Source organism: Hyperolius riggenbachi, chromosome 4 (assembly GCF_040937935.1).
Source record: "Hyperolius riggenbachi isolate aHypRig1 chromosome 4, aHypRig1.pri, whole genome shotgun sequence".
Lineage (NCBI taxonomy): Eukaryota > Metazoa > Chordata > Amphibia > Anura > Hyperoliidae > Hyperolius > Hyperolius riggenbachi.
This window is the reverse complement of record NC_090649.1, coordinates 21062899-21088514: the sequence shown is the minus strand read 5'-3', so window position 1 is coordinate 21088514 and position 25616 is coordinate 21062899. Positions and strand designations below refer to the sequence as shown.

At 43.8% G+C, this 25616-nt stretch overlaps 1 protein-coding gene across 1 annotated transcript in view; it reads left to right on the top strand.

The window, feature by feature from the left end:
* LOC137504568 (vomeronasal type-2 receptor 26-like) overlaps positions 1-3550 on the top strand; it is an 87424-nt gene extending 83874 nt beyond the window's left edge. The window contains exon 8 of the mRNA XM_068233149.1: positions 2957-3550. Within this exon, the coding sequence (XP_068089250.1) occupies positions 2957-3550 (594 nt within the window). The remainder of the gene's footprint in view (positions 1-2956) is intronic.
* The last annotated feature ends 22066 nt before the right edge of the window (positions 3551-25616 follow it).

The window sequence follows — 25616 nt, the reverse complement described above, 5'->3', positions numbered from 1 at the left end:
TTTTATATGGATGTAGCGGATAAGCGCAATGTAAACAGTGCCCATCTTGCTGTATCGCTATACAGCCAATGAACAGCCGGCGCACACTATGGGCCTGATTCACAAAGCGGTGCAAACTTTTTCGTGGACTTTTGCTCGCGCAAAGTGCCGCGATTCGCGCGATCGCAGACTTCTGCGCGCGCAATTTGTGCGCGCAAAAGTCCGCGAAAAAGTTTGCACCGCTTTGTGAATCAGGCCCTATGTATTGGGACGTCGGGCGCTGGAGCCCCTGATGAGTCCGGCGTGAGGACGAAATGCGTAGGGCGGAGCTTAGCGCCTGACGTGTCGCACATACCTGGAAGCGAGTAGACCGGCCGGTCACTGTTACGAGTGCGGAGAGCTATCGGGATTATTTGGCTGGAGGAAGTTTTGAAGCGGGACGCCCCGGTTACTCCAATATCCTCACCACATAGCGGATGGGCACTGGAAAGAGAACTTGTATTCATGCTGAAACTTGCCATGGACGCGTAAGTGTATTTCTGTTTGCGCCCAGAGGCAAGAATTAACTGTTTTACACTATGTGTATCTTCTTTTTTGTGTTTTATTTAAGAGTTTTATTGGAATAAAAATGACCTCAGGAGAGGCTAAGCTTTTTGATTAAGAGTTGGAGAATTCATTCGGAGGTTATAACCAAGCGCATTTTCCATCTATCTTCAGAGGTGGGCTCTATCTGGTGAGCAGATTGTTGTGCAGGGAGTGGGATAGGGTTGAGCTGAAATTACCGAAATTTCGCGTTAATATAATTACGCATGCGAAATTTGCTATTACGACGCGAAATTATGGTAGCGTAATTGCCATTAAAATCGTAATTGATAATACCGTAAGCGTAATTTTCAACGCGTAATTTCGCGTTTCGTTCATAACGTAATTTCGCGTATAACTATACTGTAATTTCGCGTTCAACCATAACGTAATTTCGCATTTCTTCGTAATTTTGCGACTTTTGTAATTACATGTTAGCTATAAAAAGAAGCTTGAATACATCCACGTGGTGCTGCTGATCTCTTCAACCGAGCTATAAAAAGAAAGACATTTTAATTTTGAAAATGAAAGTAATTTCGTTTATAATAGTAATTACTAGACACAGGAAAGTGTCTGGGTATTGGAGATTGTCCAATCATATTACAGGCTTCTTTTGAGATACATCCTAAACAACCAATTGTAGTTTGACCCACCCTCCTAGTATATAATCTGGCAGCCATGTTAGTTTCACTTTGTGGGTTGTTGTTTCTGTAGGAGAAGGAGTGAGAGAGAGCACATTGCAGAACTCATATACACCATTTCTTTGCCTTTTCTAGCATTTTGCTTTATTTCAGTCATTGCTATAGACTGTGAGGAAGTTTATTTGTTTATTTAACTATTTTAGGGCATTATTCAGACTGGGATTTTTGTTTCTGTGTTTATCAGCTATTTTAGACAGATAGAGACCCAGTGGTCGGCTCTGTCTGTGTTCATCAACAGCCAGTGATATATATTTCTGTTTATTTCTTTAAGTACTTCTTTTATTTGCTTGGGTTCATTTATTTTCATTTAATTTTATTTTATTTTTTAACTTGGTTACACAGGGATTTGTGTGCTTAAAGAGACACTGAAGCGAAAAAAAAATATATGATATAGTGAATTGGTTGTGTACTATGAATAATTACTAGAAGATTAGCAGCAAAGAAAATATTCTCATATTTTTATTTTCAGGTATATAGTGTTTTTTCTAACATTGCATCATTCTATAATATGTGCACATTACACAACATTCAAAATGAGTCTTTCAGAGCAGTCTGTGCACTAATGACCTCTCCTCTAGCAGAGGAAAAGAAAACAGCTGAGATAATAAAAGTCAGATAACAGCCCTCTCCAAGACTAAACTTAGTTGGAGAGTTAATGGCTTGTTTGCATAGAGATAACAACTGGAGTTTCTTAACTCTTCCTGTACTGGAAACAATTAGACTGATGTATCTGATCTTAATGTTTTATTTCTTAGCTGTGCTACACATACAAATCATAATATCATAATTTTTTTTTCGCTTCAGTGTCTCTTTAAGTGTCAGTAACAGGCAGACACTTATAAAGCCTGTCAGAGAGCACATTGCAGAACTCATATTATACACCATTTCTTTGCCTTTTCTAGCATTTTGCTTTATTTCAGTCATTGGCTGTGAGGAAGTGTATTTGTTTAATCAGCTATTTTAGGGTATTATTCAGACTGGGATTTCTTTGTTTCAGTGTTTATCAGCTATTTTAGACAGATAGGGACCCAGTGGTAGAGGCTCTGTCTGTGTTCATCAACAGCCAGAGAGAGTGATATATATTTCTGTTTATTTCTTTAAGTACTTGTTTTAAGTGTCAGTAACAGGCAGACACATATAACCCCTGTATGTAAGTTTTGTGTTTTCCACTGAGCCAGTGAAAGTTATTTGGATTTATTTTCCTTTTTATTTTTTTTTCTCATTTTCTTTTTTTGTACTTTTAAATTGTTCTATTTAATTTAATTTTGCTAGTTTTATTTTTTTCCAACAATTTCTATTGTACTGTTGCCCATCCCCTACAATAAAGTTCTATCTGCGTTACTACTCCCCAAAACTTTAGTAACATGTCTGGAAGACGTGGTGATCGTGGCATAAGCAGGGGAAGTACTGCTAGAAGATTTCTGATCGGTGATTTGTCAGGCAGGGATCAGCCAGCCTCAGGCAGGGGACATTTCAAATCAAATGTGGGACAATCAGTGACAGGCAGGGGAGGGTCTGATACAGGCAAGGTACAATCTGCACGAGCCAGGGGACAGTCCACAGCAGGCAGGGTTACATCATCAGCAGGTAGAGTTGGCTCAGCTGCAGCAGGTGCTGGCCACTCAGCATCAGGCAGTTGTGATGAACCACCAAAAAGAGGCTTCAACCTAATGCGGTCCTTTTTATCTTCAAAGGCACCACAGCGCATTGGTGAAAGACAGGCTGATGAAATTGTGGCCTGGGTGACAAGGGACACTAGTAGCCAGTCCCCTGATGTCGATTCACCTAGCAGCTGCAGTACCATGAGTAGCACACCCATGCCTGCAAAAAAAGCTGGCCCCAAAACTCCTGAACCTAAGGAGTCTGCACTGTTATTTGATGACCATTTTTCCAACCTTGTGGATGAAGCTCTTCAGCAGGCAGACATAAATCTGCCTGATGGCCAGAGTTTACTGGAGGTTGATGTTGAGGAGAATGCTAATCTTGACATCACGCATGCAGTCGTGGCAGGTGATAATGAGAGCATAGGGTGCAAACCCAATAATCCATTGCAGCTGTCAAGGGAGCAAAATTTCAACCCGGTGGAAGTCTCCCCGCAACAAGTTCCTGCCTTTGGTGTTCATGATGAGGGGGTGGGTTTTGAAGAGGGAGACAGTGATGATGAGGTCTTGGATTCAAATTATTCTCCTGACTGTGATGCCAGTTCTGATGAATCCAATCGGCAGAGGAGGCAGAGGGTGCATCAGCGTATTATGGTGTCTCAGCCTAGTGCCCACACGGTAGTGTAGGTGTAGCAAACAGTAGGCAGCAGCCGCAGACAGAGCCTTCATCTGAGGGCACCCTCTCCCATACTGGAGGGCCTGGGACTGTAACCTCATTAAAAAAAACCTTCACAGAAGAAAGCACCAATTTGGAAATATTTACCGTCTCAACCGTTGATCCTCTGATTGTCATTTGTACTATTCCAGGGTGCGGTGTCAGGATGCGCAGAGGGAAAAAATTGTCAAACGTGGGAACAGGTGCACAACACTCCCACCTAAAAAACTACCATAAGAGGCAGTATAACCTTACCTGAGATGCTCTAGAGGGCAGAAAAAGCAAAGAGAGTAATACTGTACAGTCCCATTCGCCTTCCCTTTCTTCTCCAGCGTCTGACATTGTCCCGCCTCTTCCAGCTAGGTTTCCCTCTGCAACACAGTCAGGTAACAGAGGCCAGACCACATCCTCCTCCATTGCACGATTCTCATCATCTCGCAGCACCCAGCCCTTGATCAGCGAGGTAATGCGACCAACAAGGCCACCACTTCCCTCCAATCGTAGAATCCGTAGGCTAAATGGCCTATTGGCACAGGCTATGGCCCAGCAGCTGCTGCCCTACTCTATTGTGGAGGAGGGGTCCGCTATTCGCCAACTACTTGAGTATGGAATACCAGAATGGCGGATCCCAAGTCGCCATTATTTATCTAAGACCGGGGTCCCTGCTCTGTATCAACACACGCTGGAGAATGTTACCCTGTCACTTGATCATTCAATAGGTGACAGGGTACATTTCACCATGGATGGATGGAGCAGCAACCACGGGCAGGGACATTACATCTCATTTACTGCACATTGGGTCACCCTCCATAATCAGGAGGAGGGTTCCAGTCCAGGGCCTGTCAGTGATCTGGTTTCGCCACCTCGTGGTGTCAAGGGGAACAGTTGTGCATTTCCCTGTGCCAATGTCTCTACTGGTACTGTAACCCCCACCCCCGCTAAGCGAGCACGCTGTTACACCAATGTGGCTCACCGACGCTGTCAGGCGGTGCTCCAGCTTGTGAGTGTTGGGGAACATAGACTTACTGCAGTCAACATCCTTTCCATGCTACAGCAACAGGTGCAGAAGTGGCTAACCCCACGAAGCCTGCAGATTGGTCACGTCGTTTGTGACAATGCTGCAAACCTGCAGGCTGCCCTTAGAAATGGCAATATCACTCATGTGCCTTGTTTTGCACATGTACTTAATCCTCCTCTTATGTTAGGGTCAGAACCGACCCGTTTTCAGGTTTTGAATGTCTATAAGTATCACATAAATTTGTTTATTGCATCAATATTTTTTTACTTTGTCAGGAACCTCTATTTAAACAATGTAATAGAAAAATAAACCTTTTCACTAAATTAGAAAATACTGTGGTGAAAATTATGACGTTTATGGTGTTAGGGTCAATTCTGACCCACTTATGATATAGGATTATAGAACACTAATAAGTGTCAAAACAAAGATACTAGAGCAAAATCTGACAAGCTTGCTCCCATAAGGGATGTCTGGGAGAAATGGGTTCAGCTCCTTCCACTAATGTTTCACCCTGGGCCTCAGGTAACAGTAGATGAACGTTTGATCCCTTTCTGTGGAAATTGCCCCTTTCCTGCCGAATATATGCCAGTAAGCCAGGCAAATATGGCATAAAAATCTGGGCAGCCTGTGATGCAAAAACAAGCTATGCATGGAACCTACAGATTAACACCGGCAAACCCGAAAGTGGCATCCCTGAGAAGAAACAAGGACACTGTGTAGTCCTTGATATGACTACTGGACTGCAGGGTCACAATATCACATGTGACAATTTTTTTACCAGCTATGACCTTGGACAAGAACTTCTCAGGAGGAAACTTACCATGGTAGGCACAATAAAAAAAATAAACCTGAGCTGCACACTGAAATTTTGCAAGTGAAGGACAGAGCTCCACTTTCTACAAAATTTGCTTTTACAGACATTACCACTGTTGTTTCATATTGTCCAAAAAAAATTAAAAATGTGATACTTATGTCCACTTTTCACAAAGATGCAGCTGTGTCATCAAGAAGTGACAAAAAGCCCACAATTATCCTGGATTACAATAAAAACAAAGGGGGAGTGGACAACCTGGACAAGCTGACTGCTACCTATACTTGTCAGCGAATGACCAGGAGATGGCCGATGGTTGTGTTTTATAACATCCTAGATGTGTCTGCATACAATGCATTTATGTTATGGACCCACATCCACCCAGGTTGGAACACAAAAAAGAATAACAAGCGGAGAATATTTCTCGAGGAGCTAGGAAGTTACCTTGTCAAGGCGCACATTGAGCAAAGGAAACGGGTGTCTCGAGATCCAATCGCTGCAGCCATGATCAGACAGATGCAGAGTTCATCAAGCACTCCATCTACACCATCAACAACACAAAGAGAATCAGTGCCAGCATCCTCATCATCATCTAGCCTTGCCACAACATCAACCAGCACAGCCACAACTCCAGTGATGCCATCCGATTCTAAAAGAAAGAGGTGTCAGGTCTGCCCCAGCAATAAGGACAGAAGACACACACATTATGCTTCCACTGTAAAAAATATATCTGCAAAGAACATGCTAAAAGTGTCAGCTTTTGCCACACATGCATCTAAAAACACCCACACAAACACATGCAAGTTCTTGCACAAAGATGCTTTGAAACTAGTACTTGATTTCTATTGGTTTGCCTTGCTTGATTGTGTGTTGTTTGTTTGACCTTGCAAGTCTACATTTTGTATTATTACTTGCTTTTCATTGTTTATGAATGTTTTATGTAAAAAAAAAAAAAAAAAAGACTTTTGGCTATATTCTTGAAGTAAATATATATGGGTCAAAATTGACCCTAACACCATCAATGTTATTATAGTTAATGTTATTAAAATAAAAATTAAAAAAAAAAATATTTAAGAGATGTGTTCAAATACTCCTCAGCAACATTCTGGTGACATAACAACCTTTTATTTACTTATAATATTCTATTTAGGTTTATTTTACCATTTCAAAAGAAAGGTTAAAGGGGTCACACCAAAAATATTAAAACCAATCTTTTCAAGGATAAAGAAGCCTAACAAGGTAACCAAGAGGTAAGAAACAAATTGGATGATAAATATTTGTTCAGAGGGTATTTTATGGCTGATTTAAGACACGGGTCAAAACCGACCCGTTAACATCATGGATAGTAACAGAAAGCTAACATAAGAGGAGGGTTAACCTAGTGGTTCAGCGATTTTTGCGATCCTACTCAGGCCTGAGTGATTTGGTAAAGACTGCAAGGAGTATCGCTCTTCATTTCAAAAATTCCTCAGTTGCCAACACATTGTTCACTCAATTGCAGCGGCGCCATGGCCTGCCCCCCCACAGGCTCATGGTAGATAGTCTAACAAGGTGGAACTCCACCCTCCACATGCTGGAGAGGTTATGGGAGCAGAAAAAAGTAGTAACTGAGTATATCCTGGAGCAAAGCACCCAGAGATCAGGTGCAAGTGCAACACTCAGATACATCACTAGGGAAGAGTGGCATATGATCCATCAGTTCTGCTATGTTTTGGCTCCATTCCATCAGGCTACTCTGATAGTGAGCAGTGAGCAAGTCAGTATTAGTGATGTGCTCCCTCTTGTGTTCATTCTGGATGAGTCACTCACTAGCCTGTTGACAGCTGGAGAGGATGCCCTTGCTGCGATGGAGCAACAACACTCACTCCAAAGCAGCCAGTCTCAGCCACAGGTGGAGGATGAGGATGTAGATGTTGTGGAGGATTTCCTGGAGGTGCCTGAGCATGATGAGGAGGGAGAGCAGAGTAGTGCGGCATCTCTGGTTCATGGTTGGGGTGAAACTGTAATGCAAGATGAACATCAGGATGATTTTACAGTTTTAAGTACACGTGGGGAGGAGGATGTGGAGGAGCAGGCTCTGGTCTTCCCAATGGCTGTTCACATGATAAGATGCTTCCAAAGGGACCCCCGGATACGCTATATTAAGGAGAGGGAAGAGTACTGGTTGGCCACCCTCTTAGACCCGCGGTGCAAGGGTAAGCTTGTTCAATTCATTCCTTCCAGCCGGCAGGAGGAGAGGATGGGTGAGCTACAGCAGGCCCCCGTCCAGCGTCTGTTAGTGGCTTTTCCAATGCCTCAAAGCCCAGATATCCTCACTCATCCCACGCAGCAGGTGTCTGTGCCAAGCAGAGCCAGTAGACCAGGAGACCTGTTTGGTGCCATGACGCAATTTTATGGTTCAGATCAGCCTGCTGCAGCAGCAGCAGTACCAGGAAGTCAGGAGCAGCGGCTTCATCGCATGGTTGCTCACTCAGTGCACCAGACAGCATGCGCACAGAGGACCCCATGGAGTATTGGGCCGCCAGACTTGATACCTCTCGTGAGCTGGCTCAGTATGCCCTTGAACTCCTTTCATGCCCACCTTCCAGTGTCATATCAGAGCGGACATTCAGTGCGGCAGGCGGTGTGGTCACGAATAAGCGATCCCGTTTGTCCACGGATTCGGTGAACAGACTAACATTCTTAAAAATGAACCAGTCCTGGATTGCCAGTGACTACTTGGGTCCTCCTGTCATATCAAAGGACAGAATGGGTTCACATTAAATTCCCTCTCCATCGCTAGTCCTGTTTTTATTCTTAGCAGTGTTCCCACCATTAGGAAGCTCGGGGAAAAATTTTTTTTTGCAAAAAAACTGTGTAATAATGGTGTTGTCATCACCATATCCATATACCAAAAAGCAGCTTTGGTTCGTCACAGCGGTGTTCCCACCATCAGGATTCACGCCCCCCCCACCACCAAATAAACCATAACTATAGCCTGTTGCTGTCATTCATATCAGTGTTACCACCATCGGGGTGCTCTGCTGAATACAATGTTATACAAAAACCTGCTGCTGTCTTTCATAGCAGTGTTTTCATCATCATTAGGATGTCCTTCTCTTTTTTTAAGATCATTATTTTCTTGAATCAAAATAACTGTGATGGTTTATGTCTAGGCTGAGGCGCTGCTCACCTCACCTTGCTTTTTATATATTGCTACTCCCCTCTCATTGCTAAGATTAATTATTTTTTTTCACACTTTTGACAGAAATGTCCTGGGAATGAGGGTGATGGTCTATGTCTAGGCTGAGCCGCTGCTCCCCTCTTTGTGTCACAGATTAATAGTCTGTTAACTTACACTATAAGTGTCCTGGGAATGAGGGTGATGGTCTATGTCTAGGCTGAGCCGCTGCTCCCCTCTTTGTGTCACAGATTAATAGTCTGTTAACTTACACTATAAGTGTCCTGGGAATGAGGGTGATGGTCTATATCTAGGCTGAGCCGCTGCTCCCCTCTTTGTGTCACAGATTAATAGTCTGTTAACTTACACTATAAGTGTCCTGGGAATGAGGGTGATGGTCTATGTCTAGGCTGAGCCGCTGCTCCCCTCTTTGTGTCACAGATTAATAGTCTGTTAATTTACACTATAAGTGTCCTGGGAATGAGGGTGATGGTCTATGTCTAGGCTGAGCCGCTGCTCCCCTCTTTGTGTCACAGATTAATAGTCTGTTAACCTCCCTGGCGGTAAGCCCGAGCTGAGCTCGGGCTATGCCGCGCAGGGGGAGATCTCAGCCCCTGGTGGGGCGATTTTTATTCTGTAAATTGCTGTGCGCGCAGCCAGCACTTTGCTAGCCGTGCGCACAGCTTGATCGCCGCCGCTCTGCGGCGATCGGCCGCACGCAGCGGCGAAAGAGGGGCCCCCCCCCCGCCAGAGCCCTGCGCTGCCCGGACCAATGAGTTCCGGGCAGCGCTATGGGCTGGATCGGAGGTGTCTGAGGTCAGGAACGTCGGCTGACGTCCATGACGTCATCCCGATCGTCGCCATGGCGACAGGAGAAGCCAAACAGGGGAACGCGTTGTATACGCGTTCCCCTGTTTGCTATAGATGCCGGCGACGATCGCACTAGAGGGACACATGCGCCCTCTAGTGGTGTTTCATGTAGCTACCACTCTGGTAGCTTTACATGAAACAAAAATTTTTTTTTAAAAAAAAAAAGTTTTTTTGCCAATTTGGCAAAAAAAATTAACCGCCAGGGAGGTTAACTTACACTATAAGTGTCCTGGGAATGAGGGTGATGGTCTATGTCTAGGCTGAGCCGCTGCTCCCCTCTTTGTGTCACAGATTAATAGTCTGTTAATTTACACTAGAAATGTCCTGGGAATGAGGGTGATGGTCTAGGCAGAGCTGCTGCATCCCACTGTTGTTTATGACTGTTGTTTTTTTCCTATATATCCGGTTTGAAGTTGTTTATTAAGCACATAGAATTAAAAAAATAAAATTATAAAAAAAAAAACAAGAAAAAAATCGAAACCAAAAAAAAAAAAAAATAAGACGAAAAAATAAAAAAAAACTGGGCATAGCTGCTACCTCCACGTGGTGCCTGGTGGACATGGCGAAAGCTGGCAAAATGCAGTATCAAAATACAGCAAAATTTTCCAATTGTGTCAGGAGAAAAATGTGTCTATACAATGTCTGTAATGTATATAGTCATGTATCATGTATAACATACCATATCGCCGTAGACAGCTGAAGGGGACAACAAATATTTCTCTGCCCAGGGCAACCACGACCCTAGAGCCGCCCCCGCTGTACATTTTGTACTCCGATATTTCTTCACATCGATTTCACCACCATCAGGGTGCTGTGTTTTAAAGAATGTTATCCAAAAAACTGCTGCTTATTGGTTGAGATGATGTGTGGCCAGCCATGGTTGTTGTAATATTGTATTTAAACATGGTCATTCAGTGATTCAGTGCCTGTTATAGTATGTAGCTGGTGCTGTGCTGCTGGGTATGCTCTCATTATCTTTTCTTGTTGCTGAACCTTGCCTGTACTTTTACTACCTTTGAGGCTGCATGTATTGATCTCAGAATTGCCTTTACCTATCCTGTGATTGACCCCTTGTGTACTGCAATACCTCACCTGTGTATGACCCTGAATTCTTATTGGTTTGGCCCAGTCTTACGATTTTGTACCTAAATTACCTAATGTACTGTGTATGCCCCTGGCCATGTTTGTGACCTTTCCTGACCATTTATCCCCGGATTATGTGGTTTTCCTTGTCCTTCAACCTATCAGCCTTTGCACATTGCACACTAATATATATTTGAAACCTTGAAATTATCATAAAAATATCTTGTGTTATCCCCAGAGGGTTAAAGGACAACTGTAGTGAGAGGTATATGGAGGCTGCCATATTTATTTCCTTTTAAAGAGACACTGAAGCGAAAAAAAAATGATGATATTATGATTTGTATGTGTAGTACAGCTAAGAAAAAAAACATTAAGATCAGATACATCAGTCTAATTGTTTCCAGTGCAGGAAGAGTTGAGAAACTCCAGTTGTTATCTCTATGCAAAAAAGCTATTAAGCTCTCCGACCAACTTGGTCGTGGAGAGGGCTGTTATCTGACTTTTATTATCTCAACTGTAATTGAACTGTTTACTTTTCCTCTAGCAGAGGAGAGTTTATTACTTCACAGACTGCTCTGAAAGACTCATTTTGAATGCTGAGTGTTGTGTAATCTGGACATATTATAGTGATGCAATGTTAGAAAAAACACTATATACCTGAAAATAAAAATATGAGAATATTTTCTTTGCTGCTAATCTTCTAGTAATTATTCATAGTACACAACCAATTCATTATATCATATATTTTTTTTCGCTTCAGTGTCTCTTTAAGCAATAGCAGTTGCCTGGCAGCCCTGTTGATCCTCTGCCTCTAATACTTTTAGCCATAGACCCTGAACAAGCATGCAGCAGATCAGGGGTTTCTAATATTCGTGTCAGATTTTTTTACAAGATTAGCTGCATGCTTGATTATGTTTTGATTCTGATACTACTGCAGCCAAATAGACCAGCAGGGCTGCCAGGCAACAGGTTTTGTTTTATAGAAATACATTTATCAGCCTCCATATACCTCACTACAGTTGTCCTTTAAGCATGGTCACTGTGTCCAAGGCGATGTTCCTATCTGCCTCTGGAATTTTTTTTATTTGTACACTGCCTGCTTCTCCTGCATTATGGTGGTGATGGTCACTCGGACCGAGTCGATCCTCCCCTCCCCCCCCCCCACCACCACTGTTAGTTTATGCGATATATGTAGCACTGCCTTATCTCCACTTCAAATAACAAAAAGAGGCTAAAATTAGCACGAGCTCACCAAAATTGGACAGTTGAAGACTTGAAAAGTGTTACCTGGTCTGATGAGCCTCCACAGAGTCAGAATGTGGCGTAAACACAATGAGAACATGGATCCATCATGCCTTGTTACCACTATGCACACTGTTGGTGGTGTAATGGTGTTGGGGATGTTCTCTTAGCACAGTTTAGGCACATTAGTGCCAAATGGGCATAGTTTCAATGCCACAGGCTACATGAGCATTGTTTCTGACCATGTTCATCCCTTCATGACCACCATGTAGCCATCCTCTGATGGCTACTTCCAGCAGGATAATGCAACATGTCACAAAGCTTGAGCCTAGGTTCACAGTAGTCACTTGCTTTACTCATGCCTTATAATGACTGTGAACTGCAATGGAGACTAGACATAGACTTAAATACAAAGCCAGCATGCAGCAAGTTAGAATTACGCGATCCATTACTGTGCACAGGCCCATAGAACTGTATGCGCAGTGAGTTGACAGGCAGAATTATTCTGCAATGCAACTGATCACTGTGAACAAGGCCTCAGTCATTTGAAATTGGTTTATTGAACATGACAATGAGTTTATTGTACTAAAATGGCCCCCACAGTCACCAGATGTCAGCCCAATAGAGCATCTTTGGGATGTGATGGAACGGGAGCTTCGTGCCCTGGATGTGCATCCCACAAATCTCCATCAATTGCAAGATGCTGTCCTATCAATATGGGCCAACATTTCTAAAGAATGCTTTCAGCACCTTGTGGAATCAATGCCACGTAGAATGAAATCAGTTCTGAAGGCGAAAGGGGGTCAAACACTGTATTACTTTGGTGCTCCTAATAATCCTTTAGTTAAATGTATACTGAGAAGTGACAACGATCTCTCTGCTCTAAAAGATACACAACAGTATAATGACCTTTAAACAAAACTTTTTTATTTGTTACAGCTGGTACAAATCCTAAAATAAATCTGCACAGCTTCTACTTCCTGATTCATGGAAGCTGACATATTGTGTAAAGAGGAACTGCAGTGAATATTTTTACTGCTGGCAGGTAGAGATGTGGCGAACGGTTCCCGAACCGTTCGCCGGCGAACATCTCTAAATTCATGGGCCTCTTACTACTTCCGGGTCGCAATGACCCGGAGTAGTACGCCTGCGCTGCCCGGCGGAGCGCGTCCTAGATCGCGCTCCCGTTGCCGGGCACTCTCTGCGCATGTGCGTGACGTCATGAGTGACGTCACGCTCATGCGCAGAGAGCGCCCGGCAACAGGAGCGCGATCTAGGACGCGCTCCGCCGGGCAGCGCAGGCGTACTACTCCGGGTCATTGCGACCCGGAAGTAGTAAGAGGCCCAGAGAGGTTCGCCAGGCGAACTGTTCGGCCCAACTCTACTGGCAGGTGATGTAGCTGCTGCATGGTTTTTGGCAGTTGGAAACAGCTGTAAACAGCTATTTCCCACAATGCAGCAAGGTTCACAGACAGGAAACTGCCAATAGTATGTAATTTTCTTATTTCTTGTGGGAGGGGTTTCCTGTGGGAGGGGTTTCACCACTATCAGTCATACAGTGTCCCCTGATGGTCTGTTTGTGAAAAGGAATAGATTTCTCATGTAAAAGGGGGTATCAGCTACTGATTGGGACAAAGTTCAATTTTTTGTAACAAAAAAAACTATTTACAATACAAAAAAAAATAAAAAAAATAAAAAATTATGCGTCAGGTCTCCCCCCGACGCCCATCAGCTGAGCAATCAGCTCCTCGTGCCGGGCGGACCTTTCTCTCAGCTCAAGGACCTGCTGCTTTTATATGGGAATTTCCCGCACCTTTCTCTTCAGCCTCCGTAGTTCTCTGAGGTGAGAGGCTAGAGAAACTGTTGAAAAAATGGGGAAAATAGGTTAACCAGTTGATATACAATGATTATACTTTTTATATGAAACAATACCACCATTACACTAATAAATTTAGTTAATCATGTGATTGATATAATGTGTTTGGTTTGGTTTCTTTGGGGGAAAAAATTAAAAATAACCTGTAATGCATAGCTTACACAATAACATTTAGGGCCCGTTTCCACTAAAAAAGTGATGCTGATGCGGCTACCTTGTCGTATGAAATCACTTCTTCTTTCCTTCACATCACTTCTGCATCTCCTGATGTGGCAGTGAATAGAGGAGATGGGACACGGGCGCAGGCGGATGCAGCTGCGCGAGAATCTGTAGCATGCTCCACATTCTTGGATCACTACACCGCTCCGCATAACCCGCATGCAATGAAAACTGTTCCATTACCATGCATTGGTTTCAGGACAGCCGCGGTGGTATGCGGCTATGTAGCCACATCGCACTTAATGGAAACAGGCCCTGACTTGAGATACCAAATGTGGGATATTAATTATAAAGATTTTCACCATATTGGGGTGATCTGCGGCGTGCCGCTCGCCGTTGGCTGTGGTGGGTAGGCCCTGGCGAGGAAGATCTGGAGCAGCTGGGCCTGGCCACTCTGCGGTGTCGCCGCTGGACCTGGGGCTGTGCAGGGGGTGGTGGAGCATTTCCAGCTGTAATTAAAAATAATACATAATATATTGTGAAACATATATGTCATAAAATGGATAAAAGGGATTAACTTTTTAGTCGAAATACAATTATTTTTATTAGTATTTTCAAAAATGATTAGAAATGACCCTACTTTATTTAAAGTGAACATTAAATGTGACCCACCCCCCCCCAAAAAAAGTCACTTACCTGGGGCTTTTACCAGCCCCCTGAAAACATCCTGTATCCTGTTAGAAGCACCAGTTAAGTGAATTATTAAAAAAAAAATTTGGGGGGGGGGGGGGGTAGGTGGAGGCAGAGTTAAAGAGGAACTCCATCCTAAACAAACAGTCTCATTGCCTATACAACTCCGCTCTGTAATGCCCTACAGTACACTGGCTCCACATCAGCTTTAGGATCAATTGCAAAATCCTGAGCTTGGCCTTAAATCTTAAAATGGCTGTGCCAGACAGTGGCGTCACTTGGGGGGTGCAGTGGGTGCGGACCGCACCAGGTGTCAACAGCAGAGGGGGTGACACCAAGCTCCAGGCTAAGGGAGAGTGGAGTAGGCTATGTAAATACAGAGTAGGCTAGTGCCTGATGTACTTCCCCCTCCTGCTCTTCTGCCTTCAGGCTGCCCCGTGCTGAGCTGATAATGGAGTTCAGAGGCCACTAGGGCCACATGGTGATCATATTTACATTACAAGCAATGTTACTACCTGGTGAGGTTGGAGGTTCATAAGGTGAGAGTGGGGTGACACCACAAGTTTCCGCACCGGGTGCCACCAATCCTAGTAACGCCTCTGGTGCTAGAGTTGGTTCATCAACAAGGAAAACCTAGGAAGTTGCCCAGGGAAAGGACAGAATCTAGGGACCTGGCGGACACTAGCAACCATTAACTGTTTCTGAGTAAGGTGTTTAACAGCAGTTAGCAAAACCTGATATCTTGCCTATGGGACAATTTCATCATAATCCTTTTATGCTGTCAACTGACGCTTAACATCCAAGCCTATAGGAGCATGAGAGGTGCTGCACAGAAGAATGGGCAAAATTTGACAACGATAGGTCTGCCAAGCTTGTGGCATCATATGCAAAAAGACTTGAGGCTGTAATTGCTGCCAAAGGTACATCAACAAAGTTTTGAGCAAAGGCTGATAATACATAAGTACAAGTTATGTCTTATTTTATTTTTTTTTCAAAGTATATTTTTTTAATAAGTTTTTAAAAAGTTCAAGTAAACTTTATCAATATTGACCTTATGGCGCGTTGTGTGTAGAATTCAGAGGGAAAAAAATAGTCATTTTGGGAATACGTGCGTAAAAAGATGCACTGTATTATATACACACACTTCTATTATAATAATCACAGCCAATGGCATTTTGCATAGGATCAATAGATACAGTGCATAACACCCAAAATAGACATACATATAGTAATACTATGATGACTTACATTGCATTTCAGCGTTTACTCTCGCCACAAAATCGCGGTCCCTCCTCTTGAGGTCGGACCAGAGGATCTGGACCTTCTGGGCGCTGAGGAGACGGTTATATTGTGTCCTCAGTGTTTGCTGCACACTCTGAATCAGAGCATGCTTTGCCTGCCTGGTGCAGAGATCGTAATGACCTCTGTGGAAGATCTGTATAAGAAATATAACAGTATTAATACCAACTATATGTATTATACAATAGTTAATTAATATTTTTCTTACTCACAACTTAATGAACCACACATGTAAAATATGATATTATTACTAATTACAGGGTTTAAAAATTATGTCCGATTGGAACTAGATTCAATTCGATTTGCCATTGTTTTGCAATGGCAAATTGAATTGAATCGAATCCCAATCGGACATGTCGGATTAAATCGGATCGTAAATAGAACCGTAATCGAATTTCACAAAGAATCGTATCATGTAGATTGGGCTTAGGGGACTGAGCCCACTAACGCAGTTGTGCGCAGTTGTGTCCACTTTTCAGAAACACATCAATGTTACAGATGCTGAAAAGCGGACACAACTGCGTTAGTGGGCTCAGGCCCTAAGTAAGCAGCCTGCCCCCCCCTCCCTTCCCGTCCACCTCTCCTTTACTATCGGGAGTCAGGCAGCCGCCCCTCCTCCACCACCACTGTCCCCTGATAGCTGATCGCCCTGATCACAGTTAAAGGGACCATGAGCAGTTTCCTTAACCCCCTATAGCCTGCGAGGTCCCCCTGCACCCTCCTGGTACCTTCTGTGGTCCTGTTCCCGGCAACTTCAGCTGAAGTCTCCCGCATGTTTCATCATACTGTGCAGCGTAAGAGTCCCACACATGCATGGTTCAGTCTTACAGAACCGCCCATGCGCAACATAGACAACTGCACTTGCATGGGCGAAGTTGCCGGGGACAGGACCACGGAAGGGACCAAGGAGGATACTGGGGAACCTTGCAGGCTATGGGGGGGCTTAACCACTTAAGCCCAACTGGACGAGATTTCTCGTCCAGTTGGGCTGCGCGCACACCCGCGGGACGCGCGCGCGCCCGCGGGCCCCCCCCGTGCGCGCCCCCGCTGCTGGCCGCTAGCCCACCGATCAGTGAAAGGGATTATAAATCCCTTTCGCTGATCGGACCCCCCCGGAGAAAAGCCGACAGCGTCTCTTCAGACGCTGCGGCTTTTCTGAGCTCTGGTCTCCTTTCTTCTGCCTGGGAGCGAGATCGATCGCTCCCAGGACTTTTTGATTCTGGCCATCTTGTGGCCAAATAGCAAATTACACCTACAAAAAAAAAGTTTTAAGAATTAACCTATAAATATATTAAAAAAAAACCTGTTTACCTCCCACACCAAAAAATACCCACATACAAGTTTAACCACTTCCGGATACCGGGTGGTTTTGCTGATCGGTGCTGCGTGGGCTCTCCAGCCCGCAGCACCGATCAGCTAGCAGCCAGGCCGATCAGACTTCCCCCCCTTTTTCCCCACTAGGGGGATGTCCTGCTGGGGGGGTCTGATCGCCGCCGGCTGCTTGCGCTTGCGGGGGGGCTCTCTTCAAAGCCCCCCTCCGCAGCGCTTCCTGGCCTCCTTCCCCTTCCCTCCCTTTCCCTCCTCCTGTGAGCGGCGCAGGACGGAATTCCGTCCTGCGCCGGATAGGATAGGCTTCAGCCTATCAGGTGCCGGCGGTCCCCGGCCAATCAGAGGCCGGGGATCGCCGATCTCCGCCACGGCGCTGCTGCGCAGCAGCGCCGTATACATGTAAACACCGGGGAAGATCTTCCCCGTGTGTTTACATTTACCCTGCGAGCCACGATCGGAGGCTCGCAGGGTGTTCACGGAGACACCACCCGTGAACTGACATGGAACGGCCGCTCGTGCGAGCGGCCGTTTCCATGCAATCCACTTCAGGATTCAGGGGCGTAGTTAAGCGTACGCCGAATCCTGAAGTGGTTAAATTAAAAAAAAATTAAAAATTACAATAATAATAAAAAAAAAAAAAACATAAATAGTTACCTAAGGGTCTGAACTTTTTAAATATTCATGTCAAAGGAGTATATCAATATGATTTAATAAATTATGGGCTTCTAAACAGTGATGGACGCAAAACGGAAAAAATGCACCTTTATTTCCAAATAAAATATTGTCGCCATACATTGTGATAGGGACATAATTTTAACGGTGAAATACCCGGGGCATATGGGCAAATACAATACGTGAGTTTTAATTATGGAGGCATGTATTATTTTAAAACTATAATGGCTGAAAACTGAGAAATAATGAATTTTTTCCATTTTTTTCTTATTCTTCCTGTTAAAATGCATTTACAGTAAAGTGGCTCTTAGCAAAATATACCACCCACAGAAAGCCTAATTGGTGGCGGAAAAAACAAGATATAGATCAATTAATTGTGATGAGTAGTGATAAAGTTATTGGCAAATGAATGGGGGGTGAAAGTTGCTCGGATGTAAAAAAATGTCAACCCTTCGGGCTTAAAGCGGAACTCCAGTGAAAATAATTTAATAAAAAAAGTGCTTCATTTTTACAATAATTATGTATAAATGATTTAGTCAGTGTTTGCTCATTGTAAAATCTTTCCTCTCCCAGATTCACATTCTGACATGTATTACATGGTGACATTGTTACTGTGGGCAAGCTATGTAGCTGTTTTTAGCTGCTCTGGCTGTTACAGACAGCTTTAAACAGCCATTTCCTGTCTGTGAACATTGTTACATTGTGGCAGTTTGCCCAGAGTACCGCGGTATTCAGAGCCTCTTGTGGGAGGGGTTTCAGCACAAAATTAGTCACACAGCGCCCCCTGATGGTCTGTTTGTGAAAATCATTCTATTTCTCATGTAAAAGGGGGTAACAGCTACTGATTGGGATAAAGTTCAATTCTTGGTTGGAGTTTCTCTTTAAGTGGTTAAGGAGGAAACACCAAGTTAGTCCAAATTTCATTTTCATGCAAAGCTCATAGTCAATAATAACTAAATCTATGGAAATTACTTATAATTTTTTTTTTATATTGTACGCATGCTGATGGACAGTTTGCAGGGCTGCAACTTGCAAGTGGTCTACAAAAATGCTTACAATATAAAGAAACACTTGAAGGAATACTGTAAGGGGTCAGGGGGAAATGAGTTGAACTTACCCGGGGCTTCCAGCCACTCACCGATGCTCCGGCCCCACCTCCGGTTCACTTCTGCAATTTCAGACTGAAAACCACTGCGCCTGCGTTGCCATGTCCTCGCTCCAGCTGAGGTCACCAGGAGCGTACTGCACAGGACCAGTATGGTCTGTGCCTGCGCAGTACGCTCATGGTGACATCAGCGAGAGCGACACACACGCCAATGCAGGCGCAGTGGTTTTCAGTCTGAAATTACGGAGCATCGGTGAATGGTTGTGCTGGCACAGGATGTCTGCGTGGGACCATTAGAATACCCGGGTAAGTTCAACTCATTTTCCCCCGACCCCCTGAAGTATTCCCTTTTGGTGAAAAAAAAAATTGGCACAATATTAAATGCCAGGGAGGTTAACAATACTGTATATCAATCAAGGTAACCAGTGGCGTAGCTAAGGAGATATGGGCTCCGGGGCAAATTGTATATGGCCCTCCCCCCCCAAGCACTATATACATAACAATTGATGTGGCACACCATAACATGCCAAAGATAACCGCAGTGTCAGAGGAGCAAGTAGGGGATGGTTTGTTAATAATTACTACTATTTAAAGGGACTCCGAGCAGTGCACAAACTATGGAAAGATGGATATCATTTTAAAGCTCTCTTTCTCCTCTTTCCAATGATATATAAACGGCTGCTCTATGCCTTTTAGTTTTCGCAATTTTCGTGATCGAAATTGCCGCGACCGCGACTTCGATCGCGAAAATAGAGAAAACTAAAAGGCGTAGGGCGACGATTTAGGGGTCGCCAGAAAGAGGAGAAAGAGAGCTTTAAAATGATATCCATCTTTCCATAGTTACATTGTATTACACAGGGCGACTTTTTCTGCTGAATTGGACTGCTGACTTTGAGAAAAAGTCGCCCTGTGTAATACAAGTAACTATGGAAAGATGGATATCATTTTAAAGCTCTCTTTCTCCTCTTTCTGTTGACACCTAAATCGTTGCCCTACACCTTTTAGTTTTCTCTATTTTCGCGATAGAAGTGGCGGTCGCGGCAATTTCAATCGCGAAAATATCAAAAACTAAAAGGCGTAGGGTGGTGGTTTATATATCATTGGAAAGAGGAGAAAGAGAGCTTTAAAATGATATGCATCTTTCCATAGTTTCTGCACTGCTCGGAGTCCCTTTAAAGCATCTATAGAAGTGATTATTAACAGCACAGGACCAAAAGAGAGCTAATATTGTGCTTGATGGAGGGCTGCTCGGGGCTCATCTGGACCAAGGACCGCGATGCGGTCGGCCAGTTGCAACCTCTGCACCCCCTATTGCTACACCACTGAGGCCGGAGGCACACATGGCAAAAACGCTTGCAGGAAAAAACGCATGTAAACAACGCATATGCGTTTTCAATGCGTATTTACAGTGAGCATTCTGCAAAGTGCAGTGTTGCCTAGTATGGTAAAGCACATGCGTTGCGCTTTTCATGCTTTTTATGCAGCATTTTCAAATAAGAATTAAAGATCTCTGATGTGTTTCCGCTTTCTGCTGTCTTCCAAATGATTTGCATATACGTAAAAAAAAACGCAAACACATACGCAAACCGCAAATGCATACAAGCACACGCAGTAAGCATGAAAAACGCACCTGCGTATAAAAAAGCGCTAAACCCAAACACACCAAAAACACATTAAAAACGCATTACCCTAACGCAAACGCACCTGCAGAAAACTCCAAAAGAAAACGCTATGTTGAAGCTAGCCTGAAGTTAACAATGCTACAACAAATACAACCCTCTGCAAAACCTTTTAGATGGTAAATACATTCACAAAAACAGTTAAAAAATGATATACAATGTGTTTGATTGCTTACCTCAATTAGCATCCGCTTCATTGCTGGAGGGATCCTGGGAGGCATCTCTGTCAGTTGTCTGTGTCACTCACCACACCAGCCTAACTGTCTTCAATGCTGCTGGGCCACGTGGAGCCTCTTACCTTTGAGAGTGCTCAACTTCCTGTTGTTATTGTTCGCATTAGCCAATCAGAAGCTAGATTCGCGTTAGGCAGACGAACGCTAACGATTTTTCGCATACGAACGTTTTTTGCGTTAAATAATGTAAGAGACTAAGCATGCGCTGTTCAATAATGTATTAACAAGAATATTTCTACGCATAGAGCAAGCTTTTTCGCAATAATTAAACTTCAGGGGCAACTATCGCGATATTACGTACGTAACTACGTGTACAAACGTTTGCATGCAAGGCGAACATAAATTCGCGATACTCCTCGTAATGCGAAAATTAACGCCGAATTTTTCGCTTCACGAAGTCTCGAAAGACAACTCGGCATTCCGTAACGCGAAAACGACGCGAAAATTAACGCTTACAGTAATATGAACCATCGCAAAATTACGTTATGTAACTACGCTTACAAACGGTTGCATGCAAGGCAAACGTAATTTCGCGATACCCACTGTAATGCGAAAATTGCGCGAAAATTACGCTTACGTGGAATTTCACGAAATCCTTCTTCATTACGATTATGTACTTACGGCCATAATCGTAATTACACGAATTACGCGAAATTTCTCAAAATCGTAATTAAGTCATTACGCTCATCTCTAGAGTGGGAGCATCACTGCATGGATTGAAATCACTGTTGCACGTGGAGGAATGTAGCTGAATACGTTTAAACATATGTGAACAATATTACCCTATGTTGAGTTACTCTCCACAGGATCTAACAGTACCTGGATGTGGAATTAATTACTGCCCAAACTCCACCTGAAATTTGGGGTGGTTTCTATCTGGTGAGCATATAGAAAGAGGGGGTGCGGGACTGCAATTAAACAGGCAATAGCCCTCACAGACCATATAAGCACGTGTTTGGTGGTGTGTTGCATACAAATCTAATTTGAAAGGTATCACCCTATGTGGAGCTTTTTGTGCATATTTTTCAGGAGTGGGAAATACAGCAGTGTTATTGATCATTGAACTTCCTACAGCAACTCCAAGTGTGGATATGCCTCCTTTGGCGACACTCTGAGGATTCTTGTGAGACAAACTGTAGTTTTAATTTTTGAGGACTTTTTGTAAGCATATTATAGCTGTTTGTAGCTGTTTTTTTTTAAAATCATGTAGCGAGCCCAGGGCTCGCTACATGATAGCCGCTGAGCAGCGGCAGCTCTTCAGCCACTCTGATCGCTTCCGGCGATCGGAGTAGGGCTTCCCCGGCCGCCATGGCGACGGGGCGGGATGACGTCGGGACGTCATAGGGAATCCCGGGCCCCCCCTCAGCGCTGCCTGGCCCTGATTGGCCAGGCTGCGCAAGGGGTCTGGAGGGAGGGGGGGCGGCGCGACGTTGCGGATAGCGGCGGATCCGCGGCGAGCGGCAGCGATCGGATGTTACAAGCAGCTAGCAAAGTGCTAGCTGCTTGTAACAAAAGAAAATTATGCAAATCGGCCCAGCGGGGCCTGAGAAATCCTCCTGCGCAGGTTACCCCTAGCTGAGCTCGGGATAACCGGCAAGGAGGTTAATAAAAAAGATTAACAGGATGAAGATTCAGTACTGAGGAATAGGTTCGGGTCATATTCATGGATATGAAATGTATTATTTTGCTTAGGGGAGTAACTGTACAGCACCGTACAACTACTATCCTTTTCACCATTTCACAGAGCACGCCAACAACTTGAAAAAAATATTTTGGATTTCAGTATCCTCATTATGGAGAAAGTAAAATAACAGCATTTTAACCATTTACTGACATCCTAACGTATTAAAACGTCATGCTTACCGCTATTAACAGCAACATGACGTTTTAATACGTCCCGCGTTCCCGCCGCTGCTACCGCCGTGTGTCCGCCGCTACCGCCGCTTTTTCCGTCGGGCTTCCGTGCTGGGTGATTGGGGAAGAGGACCGAACGGTCCTCTACCCAATCGCAGTGCCTGGAGTGAATGGACGTGACCGCGAACAGCGGCTACGTCCATTCACAATAACAGGAAATGTAACAATTAAATAAAGTGAAGAAGAAAAAAAAAAAAGTGAACATTTCCTATGAGTGTTCACAAATAAGTGCCAATAGTGTCGCTTTTAATTGTCCGGAGGCGCCTGAAATCTGACAGTTTATTCATCATTTCAATTGGGCGCCTCCAACCATCCAAATTCACCTACTATATCCTACTTAGTAGGAATTTTTTCGCTCTCTCCTTTTAGGAGAGTTGGAAAAAATATTTTTTCATTTTGGAGTTGCGACCAAAGATCCACAAGAAAAGGCCGAGTGGAGACGGTACCTCTCCACATGCGCATACGAGTGGTTGCCTCATTTAAGCAACCTACCTTTGTGAGTATAATCACACTAGTATTTTTTACTTTGTCCTAACCAAGAAGGTACTACACCAGATTGGGCTCCCGGTGGCCGGGTGTTTTTCTGCTTGTTTTTTTGCCAGTTCCGCACAGTCCTTATCTTGATCGTTAACCGAGGACTACCTGTATTCCTAACTATACTTTGGTAATAAAATTTGTATTTTAGAAGTATAGCAATATTCAGTTACATCTCCATGTTTATTTTCCTTACCATTTTAAATAATTTCTCTTATATTTTTGGTACTTGCACAAACCATCAGTATAAAACACATACTGTATATACTCGCATATAAGCCGACCCGCATATAAGCCGACCCCCCAACTTTTACCTGAAAAAACAGGGGAAAATGATTGACCCCCATATAAGCCGGGGGTAGGAAATGCTGGCCGCCTTATTCCCCTAGTGTGTCCCAATATAGCTAGTAAAGTGCCCAGTATGGGTAGGTAGTGCCCCAGTATAGCTAGTATAGTGCCCAGTATAGCTAGTATAGTGCTCAGTATAGCTAGTATAGTGCTCAGTATAGCTAGTATAGTGCTCAGTATAGCTAGTTTAGTGCTCAGTATAGCTAGTATAGTGCCCCAGTTTAGCTAGTATAGTGCCCCAGTTTAGCTAGTATAGTGCTCAGTATAGCTAGTAAAGTGCTCAGTATAGCTAGTATAGTGCTCAGTATAGCTAGTATAGTGCTCAGTATAGCTAGTATAGTGCTCAGTATAGCTAGTATAGTGCTCAGTATAGCTAGTATAGTGCTCAGTATAGCTAGTATAGTGCTCAGTATAGCTAGTATAGTGCCCAGTTTAGCTAGTATAGTGCCCCAGTTTAGCTAGTATAGTGCCCCAGTTTAGCTAGTATAGTGCCCCAGTTTAGCTAGTATAGTGCCTCAGTATAGCTAGTATAGTGCTCAGTTTAGCTAGTATAGTGCTCAGTTTAGCTAGTATAGTGCCCCAGTTTAGCTAGTATAGTGCCCCAGTTTAGCTAGTATAGTGCCCCAGTTTAGCTAGTATAGTGCTCAGTATAGCTAGTATAGTGCTCAGTATAGCTAGTATAGTGCTCAGTATAGCTAGTATAGTGCTCAGTATAGCTAGTATAGTGCCCAGTATAGCTAGTATAGTGCCCAGTATAGCTAGTATAGTGCTCAGTATAGCTAGTATAGTGCCCCAGTTTAGCTAGTATAGTGCCCCAGTTTAGCTAGTATAGTGCTCAGTATAGCTAGTATAGTGCTCAGTATAGCTAGTATAGTGCTCAGTTTAGCTAGTATAGTGCCCCAGTTTAGCTAGTATAGTGCCCCAGTTTAGCTAGTATAGTGCCCCAGTTTAGCTAGTATAGTGCTCAGTATAGCTAGTATAGTGCTCAGTATAGCTAGTATAGTGCTCAGTATAGCTAGTATAGTGCCCCAGTTTAGCTAGTATAGTGCTCAGTATAGCTAGTATAGTGCTCAGTATAGCTAGTATAGTGCTCAGTATAGCTAGTATAGTGCCCAGTATAGCTAGTATAGTGCCCAGTTTAGCTAGTATAGTGCCCCAGTTTAGCTAGTATAGTGCTCAGTATAGCTAGTATAGTGCTCAGTTTAGCTAGTATAGTGCCCCAGTTTAGCTAGTATAGTGCTCAGTATAGCTAGTATAGTGCTCAGTATAGCTAGTATAGTGCTCAGTATAGCTAGTATAGTGCCCAGTATAGCTAGTATAGTGCCCAGTATAGCTAGTATAGTGCCCAGTATAGCTAGTATAGTGCTCAGTATAGCTAGTATAGTGCCCCAGTTTAGCTAGTATAGTGCCCCAGTTTAGCTAGTATAGTGCTCAGTATAGCTAGTATAGTGCTCAGTATAGCTAGTATAGTGCTCAGTTTAGCTAGTATAGTGCCCCAGTTTAGCTAGTATAGTGCCCCAGTTTAGCTAGTATAGTGCCCCAGTTTAGCTAGTATAGTGCTCAGTATAGCTAGTATAGTGCTCAGTATAGCTAGTATAGTGCTCAGTATAGCTAGTATAGTGCCCCAGTTTAGCTAGTATAGTGCTCAGTATAGCTAGTATAGTGCTCAGTATAGCTAGTATAGTGCTCAGTATAGCTAGTATAGTGCCCAGTATAGCTAGTATAGTGCCCAGTTTAGCTAGTATAGTGCCCCAGTTTAGCTAGTATAGTGCTCAGTATAGCTAGTATAGTGCTCAGTATAGCTAGTATAGTGCTCAGTATAGCTAGTATAGTGCTCAGTATAGCTAGTATAGTGCCCAGTATAGCTAGTATAGTGCCCAGTTTAGCTAGTATAGTGCCCCAGTTTAGCTAGTATAGTGCCCAGTATAGCTAGTATAGTGCTCAGTTTAGCTAGTATAGTGCCCCAGTTTAGCTAGTATAGTGCCCCAGTTTAGCTAGTATAGTGCTCAGTATAGC